This window comes from Podarcis gaigeae, assembly GCF_964106915.1.
Source record: "Podarcis gaigeae genome assembly, chromosome: 18".
NCBI classification, from domain to species: domain Eukaryota; kingdom Metazoa; phylum Chordata; class Lepidosauria; order Squamata; family Lacertidae; genus Podarcis; species Podarcis gaigeae.
Window position 1 is genome coordinate 12239603 of NC_139696.1, and position 19705 is coordinate 12259307.

At 48.3% G+C, this 19705-nt stretch overlaps 1 protein-coding gene across 1 annotated transcript; it reads right to left on the reverse strand.

Moving 5' to 3' along the window:
- Positions 1-1676: 1676 nt before the first annotated feature.
- Positions 1677-12397, reverse strand: YJU2 (YJU2 splicing factor homolog). Its single transcript, XM_083720672.1, has 8 exons — positions 12200-12397; positions 10803-10903; positions 9999-10143; positions 8775-8909; positions 8427-8608; positions 7303-7426; positions 5577-5739; positions 1677-2841 (listed from the first exon to the last, which is right to left on the reverse strand). Exons 1-8 carry the CDS (start codon positions 12221-12223, stop codon positions 2720-2722), a joined length of 996 nt encoding a protein of 331 aa, XP_083576798.1. The 5' UTR covers positions 12224-12397; the 3' UTR covers positions 1677-2719.
- Positions 12398-19705: the final 7308 nt, after the last annotated feature.

A 19705-nucleotide genomic window follows, 5' to 3' on the forward strand; every position in this document is an offset into this window, starting at 1 on the left:
AACTGGGACTTCTGCCAGAGACTTTCCACTGCAGCAAACTTGGACAGAGATCTTCTTCTCATGTATAAGGTGGAACAACCAAAACAGAAGCGACAGCCATTACTTTACTTGCAAACACTACTTTTTTAAAAAATTATCATCTTATTGTACAAGGCGGAAGGTGTGATGCGTGACGGGCATCGTGGCCAAGATCACTGCCTTCCTCTCCCCTCTGCCATGCAATGGGATCCCCTTTAAGGAAACGCTGCAGCGCTTGGGAAAGTAAGAGGAGACAGAAGGGGAGGGAAGGCCTGGCAGGGAGGAAGCAGGTCAGGAAAAGCGTCCGTCTCTCTTTCCTGACACTGGAGCCCACAGGCATTCAATGAAGATCAATGCTGGAAGATTCAGGACAGATATAGGAAAGTCCTTCTTCCCACTGCACATAAACTGTGGAGCTCCCTCCCACAGGAGGCCACCAACTTGGATGGGCTTACAAGAGGGTTGGACAAATTCATGGAAGAGAGTGGCTACTAGCCAGGATGGCTCTGCCCTGCACCCCGGTTGGAGGCAGCAATGCTTCTGAATACCCACTGCAGGAAACCACAGGGGACCAGAGGTGCTCTTGTGCTCAGGTGTTTCTTACAGGTTTCCAACCATGATTGGGTTGATCCAATTCAAGCGGGCAGAACCCCCCCACCTGCTTTCCTTTTAAGGTAAAGGGACCCCTGACCATTAGGTCCAGTTGTGGCTGACTCTGGGGTTGCGGCGCTCATCGCTTTACTGGCCGAGGGAGCTGGTGTACAGCTTCCGGGTCGTGTGGCCAGCAGGACTAATCCACTTCTGGCAAAACCAGAGCAGCGCACGGAAACGCCGTTTACCTTCACGCTGGAGCGGTACCTATTTATCTACTTGCACTTTGATGTGCTTTCAAACTGCTGGGTTGGCAGGAGCAGGGACTGAGAAACGGGAGCTCACCCCGTCATGGGGATTCGAACCGCCAACCTTCTGATCGGCAAGCCCTAGGCTCTGTGGTTTAACCCACAGCACCACCCACATCCTTTTACCTTCTGCCAAATGACCTTGGACCCTGAAGTCCCCTCCCCGCCACCCGCCTGGCACTCAGGATCTTTCGCACTCGTTGTGTAATATGTGTCTGCCTTGCCTTGGTCATCAAAGACATCCTGGGTCATCAAAGACAGTGGGCAGTTTCCTTGATGTAGCTCTTCTGATATGTTAATCTTAGGGCCAGGAAACAGATCTCACCTGAAGGTGATAATGATCGCTGTCTTCCTGGCCACCCTCCTTATCATGTACATTGCTTGTTCATCACCTCCCCAGGTTGCCAAATGGACTCCTTTGTAGTTCTGTTTTATTTACCCCATGCTCAATTAGTTTTAGTACTTTAACTTTGTTCCCACGTGAGGTTTGTTGAAATGGTCAGAAGAAATCTGACTGGTTCTTAGAACTCTCTGTAAAAAGTTATTTTGTGAATAAAATGACCTGGGCCAGGGGATAGAGACTGAGATTATTAGACGCCCCCTTCCCAGAGTCTTGCTGGTTCAAGCTTCTGTGTGTATTCTTATTAATCAGAGTTCAATCCTTCCTTTACTTTGAGAATGCCTCACCACCACACAAGCAGAAAGGCGCAGCAGAAGTGTGTGGGCGGTAACCTCTAATAAGGGGGGAAGAGAACACGCTTTCACCTGTATCTTTTATTAAGTTACACTGATGGCAGCTTGACTGATGCAGGCAGACAAGGGCGGATATTCTACTAAACAAGCCCCAGGACTTTGGGAGATGAGGACAAAACAATCCACCTAAGGTTAAGCACGTAAGGGGGGGGGGGGAGAAAGGGCTTAACCTTTGCCTCCTGCAGCCCAGTCTAGAATGCCTAGAACCCTTGAGTAGCTGCTACTTAAGATGAATAAAACCTGAGCACGCAAGGTGTGCTTGATCTCATGTCCCGTCTGACCACATGCAAACAGATTAGAATGAACAAATCTGGTAAGCCCCTCCCCCCCATTTCCTTCCAAGTCATTATCAAAACGGCAGACATCTATTTGTGTTTGTGGGGATGAGAACAGGCTGTTCTTCTTTCATTGCCAAATTCAAAATGGTGGATGGATGACACCCACACACTGCTAGGCTTCTGGTTTTTGAAAATGTCCATTAGAGAGCAGGGGACGGAACGTGGCTCTGTCAACTTGGAGGATCTTCAACTAACAAAGCAATGGCCCCCCACTTCTTGTGCTGGTTGGGGTCGCGAAAGTCCTATTTCCCCCCATGTTGGCTGTTCACTAGCCGGCCCCCTTGCATTCGGGGTCCTGCTCCTCTGGAAGGAACCAGCTGTGGTCTGGTAAAGGAGGACTGCAGAGAAGACCAGAGAGGGAACTTCCCTGGCCTGGCCTGGGGCTTCAGCACTCTCCCGGGGCTGCTCTGCAGAGGGCCCTTCAAGCTTTGCTTTCTCTGTACCAAACCACCACAGGAATCCAGGAGGAGGCTGGCCTGTCTGACTCACGGTCTGGAGGTGGCAGAAAGGAGACCTGTTAGCGGATGCCCAAGTCACATCGGGAGGAGAAGCCCAAGGCAAATGTTGCAGCTGGTGGGGAAAAGATTCCACAGAGGAAAAAACATCTGCAGGTGGTTTGGTGTGCGGGTGGACGAGATACCACCGTGTAGGGAGACCAACTACCAGGGAAGTATTGTGTGAAGCTTGGGGGTTGTCACTCTCCTGTGGCGCTCAGTCACTCTTGCTGTCCTCGCTGTCAGAATAGGCTCCCAGAAGGCTGAGGGAGGAAGCGCCTGCTTTGGGGACAGAAGCCAGAGAGGCCCCCCCAGACGGGCTGCTTGTACTCCCAGCACCTGGAAACAGCCAAAACAGAAGCAAAGGTTGGACGTTTTGCACAAGCTGGGGAGGCAGAGACCTCAAAGTATATTCTAGATCAGGGATGGGGATCCTCCAGATGCTGCTGGACTCCAACTTCCAGCAGCTCCAACAGCCAGCATGCTCAACAGTCAGGGATGGTGGGAGCTGCAGTTCAGCAACAGGAAACAAGAACTGCCAGCATCATGAGGCCATTATCAAATCTATGGTGCAGCCACCTTGGGAATGCTGTGTACAGTTCCGGTATCCTCAGAAAGGAGGTTGTAGAATTTGAAAAGCTTCCAAATATATAAAGGAGATGGAGTAACTCTCCTGGAAGGAAAGGTTGCAGCATTTGGGACGTTGTCGGTTCACAAAAAAGGCAGAGACACATTTCCCCTCTCTCTCGTAATATTGGAACATTCAATGGACATCCAATGAAGCTGAAGATTGGAAGATTCAGGACAGCCGAAGGAAGAGCTTCTTGGCGCAGCGCAGAGCTAGATGGCACAAGATGGCAGGGAGGGCTACCAAGTTGGGTGGCTCTAAAAGAGGCTTAGACTAATTTATGACTCTCAACGGCAACCAGCCACACAGACTCTCCTCCACTTCCAGAGTCAGAGGCAGCAATGCTTCTGAATGCCAGTTGCTGGAAACCAGAGCTGGGGACACGACACTTGAGCTCAAATCCTCCTTGCGGGTTTCCCTTTGGGGATCTGGGGGGCCACTGGGAGAACATGAGGCTGGACTAAGGGGCCACTGGCCTGATCTAGCAGGCTCTGGCATTCTTACCTGGAAAGCCATGTAAGACTACTGCCACGTGCTCTAGGTGGGGCTACCTTGGAAGGCAACTCAGAAACTACAACTAATCCAGAAAGCAGCTGCTAGACTGGTGACTGGGAGCGGCTGATGGGATCATATAACACCAGTCCTAAAGGATCTACATTGATCCCAGTACATTTCCAAGCACAATTCAAAGTGTTGGTGCTGACCTTTAAAGCCCTAAATGGCTTTGGCCCTGTATACCTGAAGGAGCATCTCCACCCTCATTGTTCAGCCTCCGAGGGTCTTTTGGGGGTTCCCTTCCCTGTGATAAAAGAAGTTACAGGGAACCAGGCAGAGGGCTATCTTGGTAGTGGCGCCCGCCCTGTGGAACACCCTCCCACCAGATGTCAAGGAGACAAACAACTAAATGAGTTTTAGAAGACAACTGAAGGCAACCCTGTATTGGGAAGTTTTTAATGTTTGATGTTTTGTTATTGTTTTATATTTGTTGGAAGCTGCCTTGAGTGGCTGGGGTACAAATAATAAAGTTACGATTATTATTATTATCATCATCCCATTAGTCCTTGGGGCAATGTAAAATCTGCGAAGCAGCTAACAGAAGCTTATCTTAGCTTCTGCGGCTTCCACCCACGACTGTGATGAAATGCAGGGTCTTAGGGTTTTGACACCAGTCAATTATTCCTACCCTACTCCCTAGAACCTAAGTTTACCATCAAATCTGATGGAAGAGAACCCGAAAACCTTGCCCACTATTTTATAACACTTTGGTCAGCCTAATAAAGGAACTAGTTGACATGGCTATTTGTGTGTGTGTGTGTGTGTGTGTGTGTGTGTGTGAGAGAGAGAGAGAGAGAGAGAGAGAGAGAGAGAGAGATTTTGAAACGGTTAAATCAGCTATGATTAAATGGGCACAATATATTGGTCATAATATTATGTTTGCTGACTGGGAACAGTTGTGGACCACCGGTATGAAATTCACGGCATGCAATGCCTTAAGAGAGAATATTATGAAAATGATCTACAGGTGGTACATGACACCAGTCAAGCTTGCAAAAATATATCATTTGCCCAAGAACAAATGTTGGAAATGTAAAGAGACTGAAGGTACATTCTTTCACCTTTGGTGGACGTGCCCAAAGATTAAGGCTTTCTGGGAGATGATTTATAATGAAATGAAAAAGGTATTTAAATATACCTTCCTGAAGAAACCAGAGGCCTTTCTCCTGGGCATGGTCGGCCAATTGGTGCCAAAGAAGGATAGAACTTTCTTTATGTATGCAACAACGGCAGCAAGAATACTTATTGCAAAGTATTGGAAGACACAAGATCTACCCACCCTGGAAGAGTGGCAGATGAAGGTGATGGACTATATGGAATTAGCAGAAATGACTGGCAGAATCTGTGACCTGGGAGAAGAGTTGGTGGAAGAAGATTGGAAGAAATTTAAAGACTACCTGCAGAAACACTGTAAAATTAATGAATGTTAAATTGATGTTGGATTGAAAATAAGTGGCATTAGCAACAAAGTTAAAAAGAGTATGCAAAAATAATGGGTGAAAACATAGAGCTATAATATGTTAAGATATAGAGTTAAGATAAATGAAAGAGGGTAAGGATTTGCTGATTTGATTATATTAATGGGAATACAAAAAGGGGAGGTGTGAGGAGGTCAAAGAAACAAGCTAATGAGTTTAAAATTATAAAAAATGGATTTGTTTTAACTTCTTTTTTTCTATTTTTCTTGTTTTCTGTATTTTGTATTTTTGTCTGAGAGTTTTTTCTTTTTTTGTTTTACTATGTATTTTTGTATTTATGACTTTGTAAAATCTTAATAAATATTCTTTAAAAAAAAGTGTGTGTGTGTGTGTGTGTGTGTGTGTGTGAGAGAGAGAGAGAGAGAGAGAGAGAGAGAGAGAAATACTTTTAAGCTCTCCACCCCCTCCGTTACCTGCGCCTGGCGGTGCATCTCCACTGTCTGCTCCATTGGCCGCACTCCTAACTGGCTTCCTCTTGGCAGTCACCAGCCCAGACAGTTTGACCTTGCTTGAGAGTTTCCCAATGCTCCTCTCCCAGCTTTCCACCTTCAGCTTCTTTGCTTGAGGCTCCGAGTCCTGAGATGAGGCCGGGGGGCGGGATGGGACAGGGGAGAACAATAAGATGTTGAGTTGCACGCTGGGGGTTAAAAGGCTAACCACTCCCGCAACCTATCTGCTCAACTCTGCAATTGTGGTTTGCACAAACATAAACTTTAAAATTATGCATGAATAGTAAGTCATCTTTGTTTACTTCCACCCAGAGAATCACTGAATGCACCAGGTGCAGGGGACCCTCTACTCTGCCAGGTATCACTGAACTACAACTCCCAACACCCCCAGCAAGCACAGCCAATGATGGGAGGTCATTTATTTATTTCGACAATTCAATACTGTTTTGTCACAGCTGGCTCTAAGCACTGGACCAGATGCCCAATGCAGTAAGATCAAAAATGAAAACTATAAAATCTGAATGTGACTGAAGTTCCTGATGGAATGAAAAGCCTTCAGTAAGTGCTGGAAGTTCAAAACCTCAACTGTAAGTTCCCGTAAGATTGGGCCCCCAATACAGATCCCACTGCTGGAAACGGCAAGAGAGGAGAGTGCTCTTGAGCTCGGATCCTCCTTGTGTCTTTTTATGTGCTTATGGGTGCCTGGGCTCCTGGCGGATCCAAGCCAAGCATCTGTGTCAAGGGAGACCACTAACACAGTCTGATGAGGCGCACCTGGAGGCACTGGGAAACCCCAGGACATTTCCGAGCACCATTCCAAGTGTTGGTGCTGACCTTGAAAGCCCTAAACGGCCTTGGTCCTGTATACCTGAAGGAGCGTCTCAACCCCCATCATCCAGCCCAGACACTGAGGTCCAGCTCCGAGGGCCTTCTGGCGGTTCCCTCGCTGCGAGAAGTGGAAGTTACAGGGAACCAGGCAGATGGCCTTCTCGGTAGTGGTGCCTGCCCTGTGGAACGCCCTCCCATCAGATGTCAAAGCGATAAACAACTATTTTACTTTTAAAAGACAACTGAAGTCAGCCCTGTTTAGGGAAGTTTTTAATGTTTGATTCTGTATAGTTTTTAATATTCGGTTGGAAGCCGCCCAGAGTGGCTGGGGAAACCCAGCCAGATGGGCAGGGTATAAATAATAAATTTATTATTATTATTATTATTAGACTCAAATTGTTAAAGGCTATGTAAATTAATACAGGAACCTTCCACCTGGCCTGGTAGCGAAGGGGCAGCCAGTGCAAGCTTTTGAGCACCTGAGTCTGTCCCCATCAACCCTCCAGCTGCAGTGTTTTCCACCAGATGGAGCCTCCAGACCACGCATAAAGATGTAGCTATTGTTCAGCAATCCACACTATTCTGGCTGCATCTGCCTCAACAGTCATGATCTAGCTGTTTTCCTCCTGCTGCTGTAAACACACCCTAAAATCAAGGTGATGCCCGAGATTGGGAGGGGAATTCCCTTTTGCATGGTGGGGGCAGGCAGAGGGTGCCAAGTTTGAACTCATCACTAGCAATGCAATTGAGACAAGACCAATGACCTGGGGCTCAGGGGGTGGGGTGGGGGTACGTCTCTCAAGGCAGCTGGCATCTCAGGGATGCACCTGTCTGTGCTGGGACAGTCTTCTCCGCACAATACCTCTTGCAGGATGTCTGTAGGCTTCGCTTTTGCAAACGGCTTAGCAGGACGTGAAGCAGAGTCCTCGTCCTCTGAATCAGAGTCTTGCAGCAGCCTCCTGCTCTGAGCTTGTTCCAGCATAGTTCTGCCAGGGCGACATACAAGCAGGCAGAACACAGGAATGTAGCAGGTTAGCTCATTGTGCCCCAAAATCTCAGATTGCTGCTAGCTGCTCTAAGGGAAAGATTTTGTCAAAGGAAACCAGGGTTCAGGGAGTAGGGGTGGAAAGCAATTCTAAATTTTACTATGTAATAAACATGTAAAAATGTAGGCATGCTGCTAGCTAGCTGGCCACAGGCAGGTGGCACAATGAGCTACAGCAGGGCTTCCCAAACTTGGGTCTCAACTCCCATCATCCCTAGTCAGCAGGACCAGTGGTCTGGGATTATGGGAATCGCAGTCCAGAAGCAGCTGGAGATCCAAGTCTGGGAAACCCTGACTGACCGTGTGGCAGGAAGCAGCGGATAGGAAGCCCAGGCAAACTGCAGATGGGCTGCAGCTGTCCACAAACTCCATTGGCTTCTCAGTCTCCCAGCGCCAGGGCCCCTGCCTCCAGGATCCCGTTTGTCTAGCTGACCAGCAACACAACTGGCTGGTGCTACTGTTAGCCACCTCCCTCCTCCCAGGCCAGCTCAGGGACCTGCTCCTCCTGCTGCTGCTGCTGCTGCCACCCAGCAAATTAGGAAGAAGAGCTGTTCCATCAGGAGGAGGAGCACAGGAAGGAACAAGACTGCCAGAAGAGATGGCAAGATGGCTGGGGAAGGCCTGAGAAGGTTTAAGCTTTTTGCAGTTCTCCCTGCCCTTCTCACCTGCACCTCCAACGTGGGGGCAGGCCTGGCAGGGGAAATGATAAGCGGGGGAGGGGGCAGTTTTATTAAGTTTTTATATATGCTGTAAGCCGTCCAGAGTGACTGGGGAAACCCAGCCAATGGGCAGGGTATAAATAAACATCATCCTGCTTCTGGCAAGCTCTAAGGGGAAGGAGAGGGTTAGGCAAGGAAAGCAAGCGGGGGGAGCAGCCCCTAGTTAGCACTAAAACATTCACACACACGCTTTGGTGTATGTGAGGCAGCCCTGGCTCTCACTTTGTCTCCTGCTCGTCCTCCTCCAGCTCCCGCTCTTTCTGCTGCTCCTCATAGTCTTTGTACTGCTGCAGCATGGACTCAAAGTCCACGTGGGCCTGGCGCTGGTTCAGCTCCTTCAGCTCCTGGAGGTTCTCCAGAACTTCCATCTCCAGCTTGGAGTCCTTGGTCCTGTTCTCCAAAACCTTAGGGGTAAAGCGGGAACATAGGTTTTTATTACTTTGTTATTCTTACACTCACTCAATTAAACTAACTAGTTTAACCAAATTAACTCAAAGCAACCTACAGAAATTAATGAAGAGGAGCTTAAATGAAAGGGAAGGTTTCCCTCGTGGGACAGGTGGAAAATACCTTCATTGGGTTGTTCAGCTCTTCATCCTCTCTCTCTTTCTGCAGGCGCTTCTCCTCTTCCTCCAGTAGCTTCTCGGCCTGGAAGTTCCGTGTGGCCCCGTGCTCCATGGCGTAGTCTGTGTTCTCGGGGTCTGTCTGACGGGGACACAGGAAGCAAGAGGGAGCTATTTTAGTGGGAGACCCATAGGCCGAGTTGCTCCTGGCCTGCGCACAACTGCTAGTCAGGGAGCTCACCATGAGCGCACGGCTGGCCACTGTGAGGACAGCATGCTGGGCTAAGCCTGGTCCCGCAGCTGCTGCTTCGTTCTTCGCAGCAGGAGAGGCATGGCCTTCAAGCCCTCATCTGTTTGTCCACTGAGGAAAGAAAGATGCTGGACTAGATGAGGGACCTTTGGGGTCTGACCCAGCAGGACTCTTGTTACGTTCTTACTAAACAAAAAACTTTATTTGCCCAAGCTGTCTTGAGCCATGCTTAGCTAAAGGAACACAAATAATCAAACCCTGCCAATTTATTTAGGATGCATAGCAGGGAGGCAGAATCACAAAGCCAATTCTCTTGGCTCTACAGGTGTCCTTCCACTTACACGCGATTAACTCACACACAACTGCGCCTACAAGCGGTACAGGGAAATAAATAGTTTGATTCAAAGCTGGAAATGGCAGGAGAGCGCTGGAGAGTCCATGTGGCTTGCAAGGAGACCCTCCCCAGAGCCTGAAGAGAATGTCAGTGAGGGTGGAGGAAGCCACAAAAAGTCTGGAGACACAGTGGGGCTTTGTTTAAACCGCTCAGCCTCCCTGCCTCCTGCAGGCCCCAGAGCTTCAATTCTAATTATCCACAATTTCTGGATACAGTATTTTTGGTCCAGATTGGAAAGAGAGCAGCAGAGAGGGTGTTTGCTTATCTGCAGGAGCCCAGAATGTAACCTCTGCATATGTGGGGAGATACCTGTAATTACCCTGTGCTAAGAAATGCATGATCAACACACCTCAAGGACAAGGGCTTTCTTCTCCATCATGCGCTGGTTGCCTCAAGGCTGGATCACTGCAATGCCACTCAATTTGGGGGTTCCCTTGGGCTTGACCCAGAACCTGCAGTTGGTGCAGAATGCTTTCCCACTGACCGGTGTTTCCAATTTGCTATTGCATTGATGCATCAAATGGTGTCTTTCCATTATTTGTTTTTCAGCTGCACTGGGGAAAAAGAAGGATGAAGACAGCTCGTACCTTGAAGGTGATTTCTGCCAGGCAGCGGGTGCATTTGATATAAAACCGGAAGATGGGAAGCCCCAGGTAAGACTCATTCTGGACCGTTTCCTTCCGGGCGTTGAACTTCTTTCCTTTGTAGATGTACTCACCACAGGTCTTGCACCTAGACAGTTTAAACAGTTGTTTCTTCTTATATCAATGACTCCCATTGGGGCCTCTGGGTGGCCAGTATGAGAACAAGATGCTAGGATGACTATTACTTAATATTGGGGGCAAAAAAATTAAGAATGCCAGCTTTGGAGGAATAGATAACTAAGTCTAGGATATTGTTAATATGGTTAAACATACAAGTATAGTATGGTAAGAGCAAGGGAAAGAAGAGAGCCTGGCAATGTTTTCACTGAAAAATGCAGTACTGTATGTATATTGATGTAATAAGGTACAAGAAAACGTAAATCTGCACAGATTGCTGTATTATAACACTGTATTAGGAAAGTTTTTAATGTCTGATGTTTTATTGTGTTTTTAATATCCTGTTGGAAGCCGCCCAGAGTGACTGGGGAGGCCTGGCCAGATGAGTGGGGTATAAGTAATCAATTATTATTGTTAATTATTATTATTATTAGACCAGAAACTGTAATCTCAATTCTCATGTTCACATCTGGTTCTTTATTCTTCGTTATTATATCTCAAATGAAATCTTTTTAGGTTCCACACAACTAAATCATTTCACACAGAAAGCTCTGGCGATGTAACTGAGTCAATAAGGCCCAAAAATTCTCAGGGGCGGGGGAAAGGGTCTCACACAACATTCTTCCTTACCGCATGTTGAAAGGTGCCATCAGTCGGACCACATACTGCCTGTCCTTTGGAAGTTTAAGCTTGGGGATCTTAGATGGATCAAAGTCTGGAGGGTAGTATTTCTAGGACACAAGGGAAAAAGATGGGTCAGGTGAAAGAGCAGATCGTTCTCATGCAGGCTTTGGCAGCGCCCACTTCAAACTTTGGCAGTGCCCAGGAGTTGGTGGTCACAAAACCACATCTGTTTTCCAGTAGCCCAAAAAAACCTACCAAGCAACTTAGCACAACCTCCATCCCAAATGAGACAGGGCCAGCCAATTCTCTATTCCGCAAGCTTCCCTGGTCAATTTGCTTTTCAAGCTCCTTATTTATTTGTCTATCCCAATTTCCCAGCCCTGGAGAGACTGGCTGAAATTTGCTCCTCTGACATGAAACTGACACAGTGAACTTGGGCTCTTTGTTCTCTCTTGCAGCAAGGAGTGGTGAACCTTTTTGGGTCTGCTTGAGAAATCTGCTCACCAGTTGACCACGCTGTGTCTTCAAAAGCACCAACACTGGTGTTGGAGGAGCAAGGGAGCTGAGGAAGCCAGATTTCCCTTGCCAACTGGGAGTGCACTTCAAGGTTCCTGGTTGTATATTGAAAACCATCTCTCTACCTGCCTCGCACCTGATGTCACATGTGTTGACACCCGTCTGTCTGGAGAGATCATAGATTGTGCCTCCAGGGGTGAAGTCAAACTGCTGGAGAATCACAGCGCCTGCCATGGCTGAAGAGTCTGCTGACTTGCAACTGCTACCTCCTGCATTGTTTTTGCTGCCTTAGCAGCACCCAGGTGATCTCCCTGGGGCACAAGCCTGGGCTGTGTGTCTGGAGGTCCTGGGCTGCCCAGATGACAAGACCCCCTCTCAGCCCGGCTGATGTGGCCCAAAGCAAAGCAGAGCAAGACCCTGGGCACCAGCTGGGCTGCAGGAGTTGCTGGAAGGGAGCCCATCTGGGAGAAGAAAAACCCTGGTTCTAAACTTCTGCTGCCTTGTGGGGCACCTTCAGGAGAAGAAAAGGCTCAGGAGTAATCCCTACACACATTCACAAGTGCCTAAGACACGTGGATTGTGCCTTGTACTCCTCCTTCCGGAAGGGATCAAGTTTGAGAACCAAGGGGCCACTGGAATCCCAGAGTTGGAAGGGACCCCCAGGGGCCCGATTCTGTCCTGGCTCCCTATCTCTCTCCTGGGGGGGCCTCTCTTCCCCTCCTTCCCAGCCCCCTCCCTCTCGGGGCCCCGGGATCCCCCCCCCAGGTCTGCCCCCCCAGCCAAGCCTCACTTGGGGGTCCCCTCATCTTTTCATCTTCACAACCCCCCTGCGAGGGAGACCCCAGAGCTGACCGCTGACGTCACAGCCCCTCCCCCCTTCCACTCACATTTAACACTTTCCTCTCCGACATCTCGCCGCTTCAGCCTCGCCGGGATCCCTGCGCTCCGCCCCGCCTCTTCCCGCCTGCGATTGGCTGCAAGCGCGCCCTCTCCGGCCGGCGTTCCCGGCGCTTTCCGATTGGCTCCCGGTGTCTGTCCGTCAGAAGGCCCGAAGCCTCCGATCACCGAATCTCTTCCTCCTAGAGCGTACAGCGTACGTGCGTGCGTGCATGCGATGCGTTGTCCTTCGCTTCCAGGCCGTCCGTCCAGGCAACGAGACCCCGCGCATTTTGGTTCCGGGGCGACGGGGAAGGCGCGGTTCTGCGAACATTGTAGGTTCGCTGCCGAAGGAGGAGCGAGTCTTTCAGGCAGGACAGAATTGGAAGAAGGGGGAGCCATTGAGCTCCAGAATTTGCTGTGCGCAATCTGGTTTTCTTGCTTTCTCAAGGGATTCTGAGGCGACACCACAAACCCGTATATGGCATTATGTTTTCACCCCTTTACATGCGGTTTTTTAGCAATAAAGCCATGTTCTCTATTTCACTGAGGCATATATTTGTTCTTTTTGCTGTTCTTCTTAACTGCAATTTTTGCAAAAGCATATAACACCTATTCTTTTGCCAGCATATTTAACTACAATTTGTTCCACAAGCTATATTAGAACATCCCTAGATAAAAATCTAGGGATGAGCCCGGCCTTGGCTGGGGAGGGCGGGGTATAAATAAAAAATTAATAATAATAATAATAATAATAATAATAATAATAATAATAATAATATTAATATTTATTATTATTATTATTACCTTATGGCCTTATGACTGTAGCCTTATGAGGCTTTGCCCTCAGGTGGGAAAAATATTGCATAGGGTTGAGCAGATCTGACAATCTCTATTTCTCAGTTTTTCATTCCCCCTCCCCATAGATGTAGCCAGGATTTTTGTTAGGGATCAGGCCTTTGCTAGTGGGGACAGGCCTTTTGTTGGGGGGGGGGCAGAACCTCAGCTAGCCATGTATTTTTTTTATTGGGGGGCAGCCCATGTGTCCTCCCCCCAATCTTTTAAGATCGGCTCTCCTCACTTCCACATCAGCTGGCAATTTTTAAAATAAAAGTCCTCGTGCAAGTTCATCAGAATCTTAGTGCCTATTTCTCAGAAAACACACATTTGTGTAGGCACTTCCCCCTAATATACTATATATATATATAGACACACACACATACATATATATTGCAAAGTTTGCACCAGGCGTCCTATTGGGAAGACCCAGTTTTCTGAGTGCATGTTCTGGAAGTTGGGCAATAGGGGCAGTACAGGATTCCTTTTGGTGTACCGATCTCCCCGCTGCACCAAGGATTCCCTGCCCGAGCTGCTTCAGGTCGTGGCGGATGTTCTCCTGGAGACACCTAGCTTGGTCGTCCTAGGGGATTTTAACATCCATGCCGACACGACCTTACAAGGGGCCGCTCGGGACTTCGTGGAAAGCATGGCCTCCATGGGGCTGTCCCTGAATAAGTCTGGCCCAACCCATAGCCGCGGACATGCCTTGGACCTGGTGTTTACCTCTATGGATGTTGGTGATCTGACACTAAGTAAAAGTGAAACAAAAGAAGTGCCATGGTCAGATCACTTCCTGGTGCAACTGGACTTCTCTGTGACCCATCCCCTCTGCAGGGAGGTGGGACCAATTCGGATGGTCCGCCCCCGCCACTTAATGGATCCAAATGGTTTCCAGAGAGTGGTAGGGGATGCTTTATCCCATGTTGATGGCCTTTCAGCTGATTCCCTGGTGGCCCGCTGGAATGCGGAGTTAACCAGGGCTATTGACTGTTTGGCTCCGAAGCGCCCTCTCCGATTGCATGGAGCCCGGAGAGCCCCGTGGTTTTCCACGGATCTGAGGGCAATGAAACAATCGTTGAGACGGCTAGAGCGCCGGTGGCGGATAACTCATTCCGAATCTGATCGGACACAGGTTAGAGCTCAACGTCGAGCCTACCAAGTGGCGATAGCGACGGCGAAGAAGAATTTCTTCACCGCCTCTATTGCATCTGCAGAAAACAGCAGCAGGAGACTGGAGGATGGAGGATGGATGGCGGCTAACAGATTGAGGTTGAATCCTGACAAGACAGAAGTACTGTTTCTGGGGGACAGGAGGCGGGCAGGTGTGGAGGATTCCCTGGTCCTGAATGGCGTAACTGTGCCCCTGAAGGGCCAGGTGCGCAGCCTGTGAGTCATTTTGGACTCACAGCTGTCCATGGAGGCACAGGTCAAATCTGTGTCCAGGGCAGCTGTTTACCAGCTCCATCTGGTATGTAGGCTGAGACCCTATCTGCCTGCGGACGGTCTCGCCAGAGTGGTGCATGCTCTGGTTATCTCCCGCTTGGACTACTGCAATGCACTCTACGTGGGGCTACCTTTGAAGGTGACTCGGAAACTACAACTAATCCAGAATGCGGCAGCTAGACTGGTGACTGGGAGCGGCCGCCGAGACCATATAACACCGGTCTTGAAAGACCTACATTGGCTCCCAGTATGTTTCCAAGCACAATTCAAAGTGTTGGTGCTGACCTTTAAAGCCCTAAACGGCCTCGGTCCAGTATACCTGAAGGAGCGTCTCCACCCCCACCATTCTGCCCGGACGCTGAGGTCCAGCGCCGAGGGCCTTCTGGCGGTTCCCTCATTGCGAGAAGCAAAGCTACAGGGAACCAGGCAGAGGGCCTTCTCGGTAGTGGCGCCCACCCTGTGGAACGCCCTTCCAGCAGATGTCAAAGCAATGAACAACTACCTGACATTCAGAAGACATCTTAAGGCAGCCCTGTTCAGGGAAGTTTTTAACGTGTGATTTTACTGTATTTTTGGTTTTTATGGAAGCCGCCCAGAGTGGCTGGGGAGGCCCAGCCAGATGGGCAGGGTATAAATAATAAATTATTATTATTATTATTATTATTAAAGTAGTTGCCCCAAATATAAGACACTTTCACCTGTTATCTGCGCTAATACCTGGGGATGCCAGGATTGAACCAGGGACCTTTTGCTCCACCGCTGAGCTTACAGCCCTGACCTGCTGTGGTCCTTCCCTGTTTCGGACCCTGAACCTGCCTCTGGCCCACAAAGACTGACAGTCTCCACCCTCCTGGTCCCCAACAGACCAAGGCTTGGTAGTCTCTCCGCACCACACTACACACTGGACTACAACTCCCATCATCCCTACCGGTTGGCCATGCTTGTTGGAGCAGAGGCAAGTTGGAGTCCCCATCCCTGATGTACAGAGATGCTTACAGACCTATCTCCATTATGGCCAGGCCTACCCCTGGGTAGGGCAGGAGGGGGTAACATTTGGGCCTCCAACAACCTTTGTTGTTCAGCTACAAACAGCTGCCATCATTCCTGGCCAGGGGGTGGCAACCTAAGGCCAGGGGGCCAGATCCGGCCCAATCGCCTTCTCAATCTGGCCCGCAGACGCTTCAGGAATCAGCGTCACTGTAAAATGTAAAGGTTCAATATTGTTTCACAAGTTGTGTATGTCTTTAAGGGCCAGGGCAAATAACTGGACCCAGTCTTGCAGCTGTGAAACATGGCAGGTGCTGCTGAGTTGTGTTCATCAAGCTGTGTCAGCAATTGGGTCTAGTATATAAGGAGCAGCACCTAGCTCCTCTCCCGTTACCCTGGGGGATGGGTTGGTGGTTGGGTCTGGTTTGTTGTTGATGTATTTAGTGTAACAGGAGTTTTTGGTTTTGTTCTTAAAACCTTGTTAAAGTTATTTTTTAGTTCCTTGTCATGCATGGTCTCCCCAGCAAGCTCTCTGCAAATAGCCAACATTCTCCACTTGCTGCCCCCCCCCCACTCCAGCACCTGACCAGTGCCATTCTTTGTAAGTAGCAAAGTTAGCCATCCTTCAGGCAACTCGGCCGCATTCCTTAGGAGTGAGTGTGCCTGGGCCGGAAGGGAAGACATTCTCACAGTGTGAGGATGCTTTCCACCCAGGGAGAGGTTCTCGAGGGACACAGAGAGAGAGCTGGAGGGCTGAATTTGGACCCCAGGCTGCAGGCTTCCCAAGGCTGGTCTTGAGGCTATCTGCTTTCCCTGTCTGCTGCTTTCCAGCAGGAAAGCATTCCCTTTCCTTAAATATTGCGGAAAGAATCGAGGGGGGGGGGAGCAGGCTGGAGAAAAGGATGCTAAGAGCCCACCACCCCACATATACACTTTTTTGCTCCAAATTACACCCCCATTCCAGGAGCTGCTTCCCTGCAGAAGGTGTGGCTCTCTGGAACTGTTTGCTGCACACCTTTTGCGTGTGACATGAAGTTAGGACCAAAGTTCTCACAAGCTCTTGGTGAGTTTGTTAGCCAGCCTTCATGCTGACATGGGGAATAGATTTGGGACCCAGTGGGTGCAGATCTCCGGGTTTTTTTTTCCAGGAATCCACGTTGAATAAAACATTCTCTGCTTGGAGCTAAAGTTGCAAGACAATGGAGCATGGACGCTAGGGTTTATCCAGGGTTAGTGTTGCTTAGAGTAGACCCACTGAAAGTAAAAGACTTTGGTCGTGGGTCTCCTCTGAATAAAACTGAGTTGCTGACAAACCATTGACTTCTCCCTGGTGTGTAAGTTTGGCTGCTCTGCTTGGGGCCAGTGCCATTTTTACTGTCCTGGTTATGAGCTTTTAAAATCCTGCGCTCACTCAGTGGTTTGCTGCTGCATCTGAAAGTGAAATTCTGCTCGCTTAGCATATCAAGGTCTTGCTTTCTGCAAACCTGGAATGAGGCTCCAAATACTTTGCCCTCTGCCTTGCACTGCCTGGTCAGATATTGGTTGGAGGAAGGAGGTTTTCTGCCCTTCAAACAAAGAAACATGCACTTTAATAATAGTTTTGAAGGGGCACAGTTAGAGTTACTCCAGAAAGCCCTAAAACGGTTTGTGAATTCCCCCTCCCCCAGCCAGGCCTCATTCAAGCATTTTTAAAACTGCATTTTCCTCTAAGACAAAAAAACTTTAGCTAAGCATTCATTCCTCTCTGCAACGAAAAACAAACCCAGAGCTGAGAACAGTAAAGCTTTTTGCTTCCCAGATCCAAGATAACCTTGTCCTGGTACATTGACTTGCAACATACTTCCTGGGAACAGAGCCAGAGAACGAAAAGCAACATTTCTATTTAAAATCTGTGAAGGGGGAGAGGGAAGAAGGGGTTTGGGGAACAGGATAAAAACCTGATGTAAAATGCTTTTTGCTGCGGCCTGTCTTTTGTGAACTGAATCACACAGGTGCCTCTGCCCCCCCCCCCCATGGCAGAATAAAAGGCTCTTTCTCTGGATTTAACCCCTTGGTGTCGTTTGGCTCCTTTTGTCTCTGCTCGGGTGCAACCAATTTTCCTACCCATGGTTTAAAGGGCCTAAAAGGCTACCGTTTTAAAAAATACATTAAGATAAAAGAGCCTACTCTAAATAAAAACAGAAAGGGAAAAGAAATCAGGGTCCTTTCTCAAAATCAACCCTTAACTCTTGTCTCACACAAAAAGCGGGCGGCCTTCCCAGCTCTCCCCTGGGAGCTTTCCTTCTCACAATCTTTCACCGTTTTTAAAAAATAAAAATTTTAACCTGTTTTATTACCGTAAATTTGCTTTGTAACATAACATTATTATATATATTCTGTAAGACAAAGAATACAAAACACAATTCATACTACAGTGCATGACTACATAACATTAAAATATATGGTTTCTGAAAAAAGGCTTACATAACAAAATCAATTCAATCAATTTTTTTTTTTAAAATAAAAACTTTCTCCCTCCAACCGCCCCCCCCCCCCGGTCAGGGTTAGGGTTATATACTAGACCCAATTGCTGACACAGCTTGATGAACACAACTCAGCAGCACCTGAAGTAAGGCACAGAAGTAAGAAGGGGGGAAAACTGAAAGAGACTGATAGGGGGGGGGGACATTTTCTAAGAAAAGAGGCCAAGAAGTCTTATAGAGACTGATATCAGGACTCAGACAATCGCTGACTATGGAAGCTTCTACCTTTTAATAACAAATTTTCTTAGAAGGAACACCATATTTTCATAGGCATGAAATACATACACTGCATTTTAGCTTGAGAGAGCATTGTGCTCAACTAGGCTTTTGCAGCAGAAACATTAGGTTAACTTTGCAGCACATTCCGAAATAGACTCACAAACTCAAAGTTGCAGCAAAACATCATCTACCATCAGACTCTCCTCACTTAAGCTATAGAGGGAAGAGGTGGGGTAATCCTCCTTTCAGAACACAAGCAGCACATATACAGGATTTTTCTTTTCTTCCTACCCCTTGGAGCCTTTCTCAAATAAGAAACATTTGCACACTTCATGCTCATTTTTGTCTTGCTTAAGATTGATAAGGCCCAACATGGCTTTCTTAGATTTAAAATTTTGAAGCAAGCTTGCATTTTTATTTTAGATGGCACATTTAAGGTAAGCAGCTGCGGGATGTTACCTAAGGCCAATTTAAACACAGGAAAAACGTTTCTTAAACCCAAATTGAAGGGGACTGTCAAGAGTCCAGGTGGGAAGTAAGCACCCACCGGGCTTCTTCCCCATCAGGAGTCTGCGGGTTCATTTCGTTTGAATGAGGTCTGACTCGGGAGAGAGGAGCAGCGATTTGTGGAGACCTGTAGCAGCCAGGAAGCAAGAGTCAGAGGCCAGGGAAGCTTCAGAGCTGGAGGAAGAGGAGCAGGAGGCAGACTAGGCAAGGGAAGGGAAGGGACGCCCTCTCCTGCACCACTTGTCTCCCAGATCCAGGAGGGGACTGACAAGGGAGGAGCAGAGGACGTTTCCATGCAGGCGCAGTCTCCAGCTGTGCATGCGCAGTCCCTCAGGGAGAGAGACACAAACGGGTGGAGGAGAGTGTGTTGAATGGTTTCTTGAAATGTAAAGTTCATCATTGTTCCACCCGATGTGTATGTCTTTAAGGGGCCAGAGCAAAATAACAAGACCCAGCTTTACCGCTGTGAAACATAGCAGGTGCTGCTGAGTTGTGTTCATCAAGCTGTGTCAGCAATTGGGTCTAGTATTTAAGGAGCAGCACCTAACTCCTCTCCCGTTACCCTGGGGGAGGGGTTGGTGGTTGGGTCTGGTTTGTTGTTGATGTATTTAGTGTAATTTTTTTTAAGCTGACCTAACCTCTGTGCATGTGCAGAGTTCATGTCTCAGCAAATCTTTTATACCATTTAAAATGTTGCATCTTTTGGCTAAATTACCATTTGAATAAAGGAAGGGAAGGGTGAGGAGTAGATTTTAAAAACAGGGTTAGTTTTTTTAAAAAAATAAATAAATAAGAAACTCAGCAATTCAAGTATTCACCAAAGCTAGCAATAGAAGTTGGTCAGAGCAAGGGCCAGAGCAAAATAACGGGACCCAGTCTTGCAGCTGTGAAACATAGCAGGTGCTGCTGAGTTGTGTTCATCAAGCTGTGTCAGCAATTGGGTCTAGTATATAAGGAGCAGCATATAAGGATGGGTCTTACGTTCAATGGTGTTTCCAA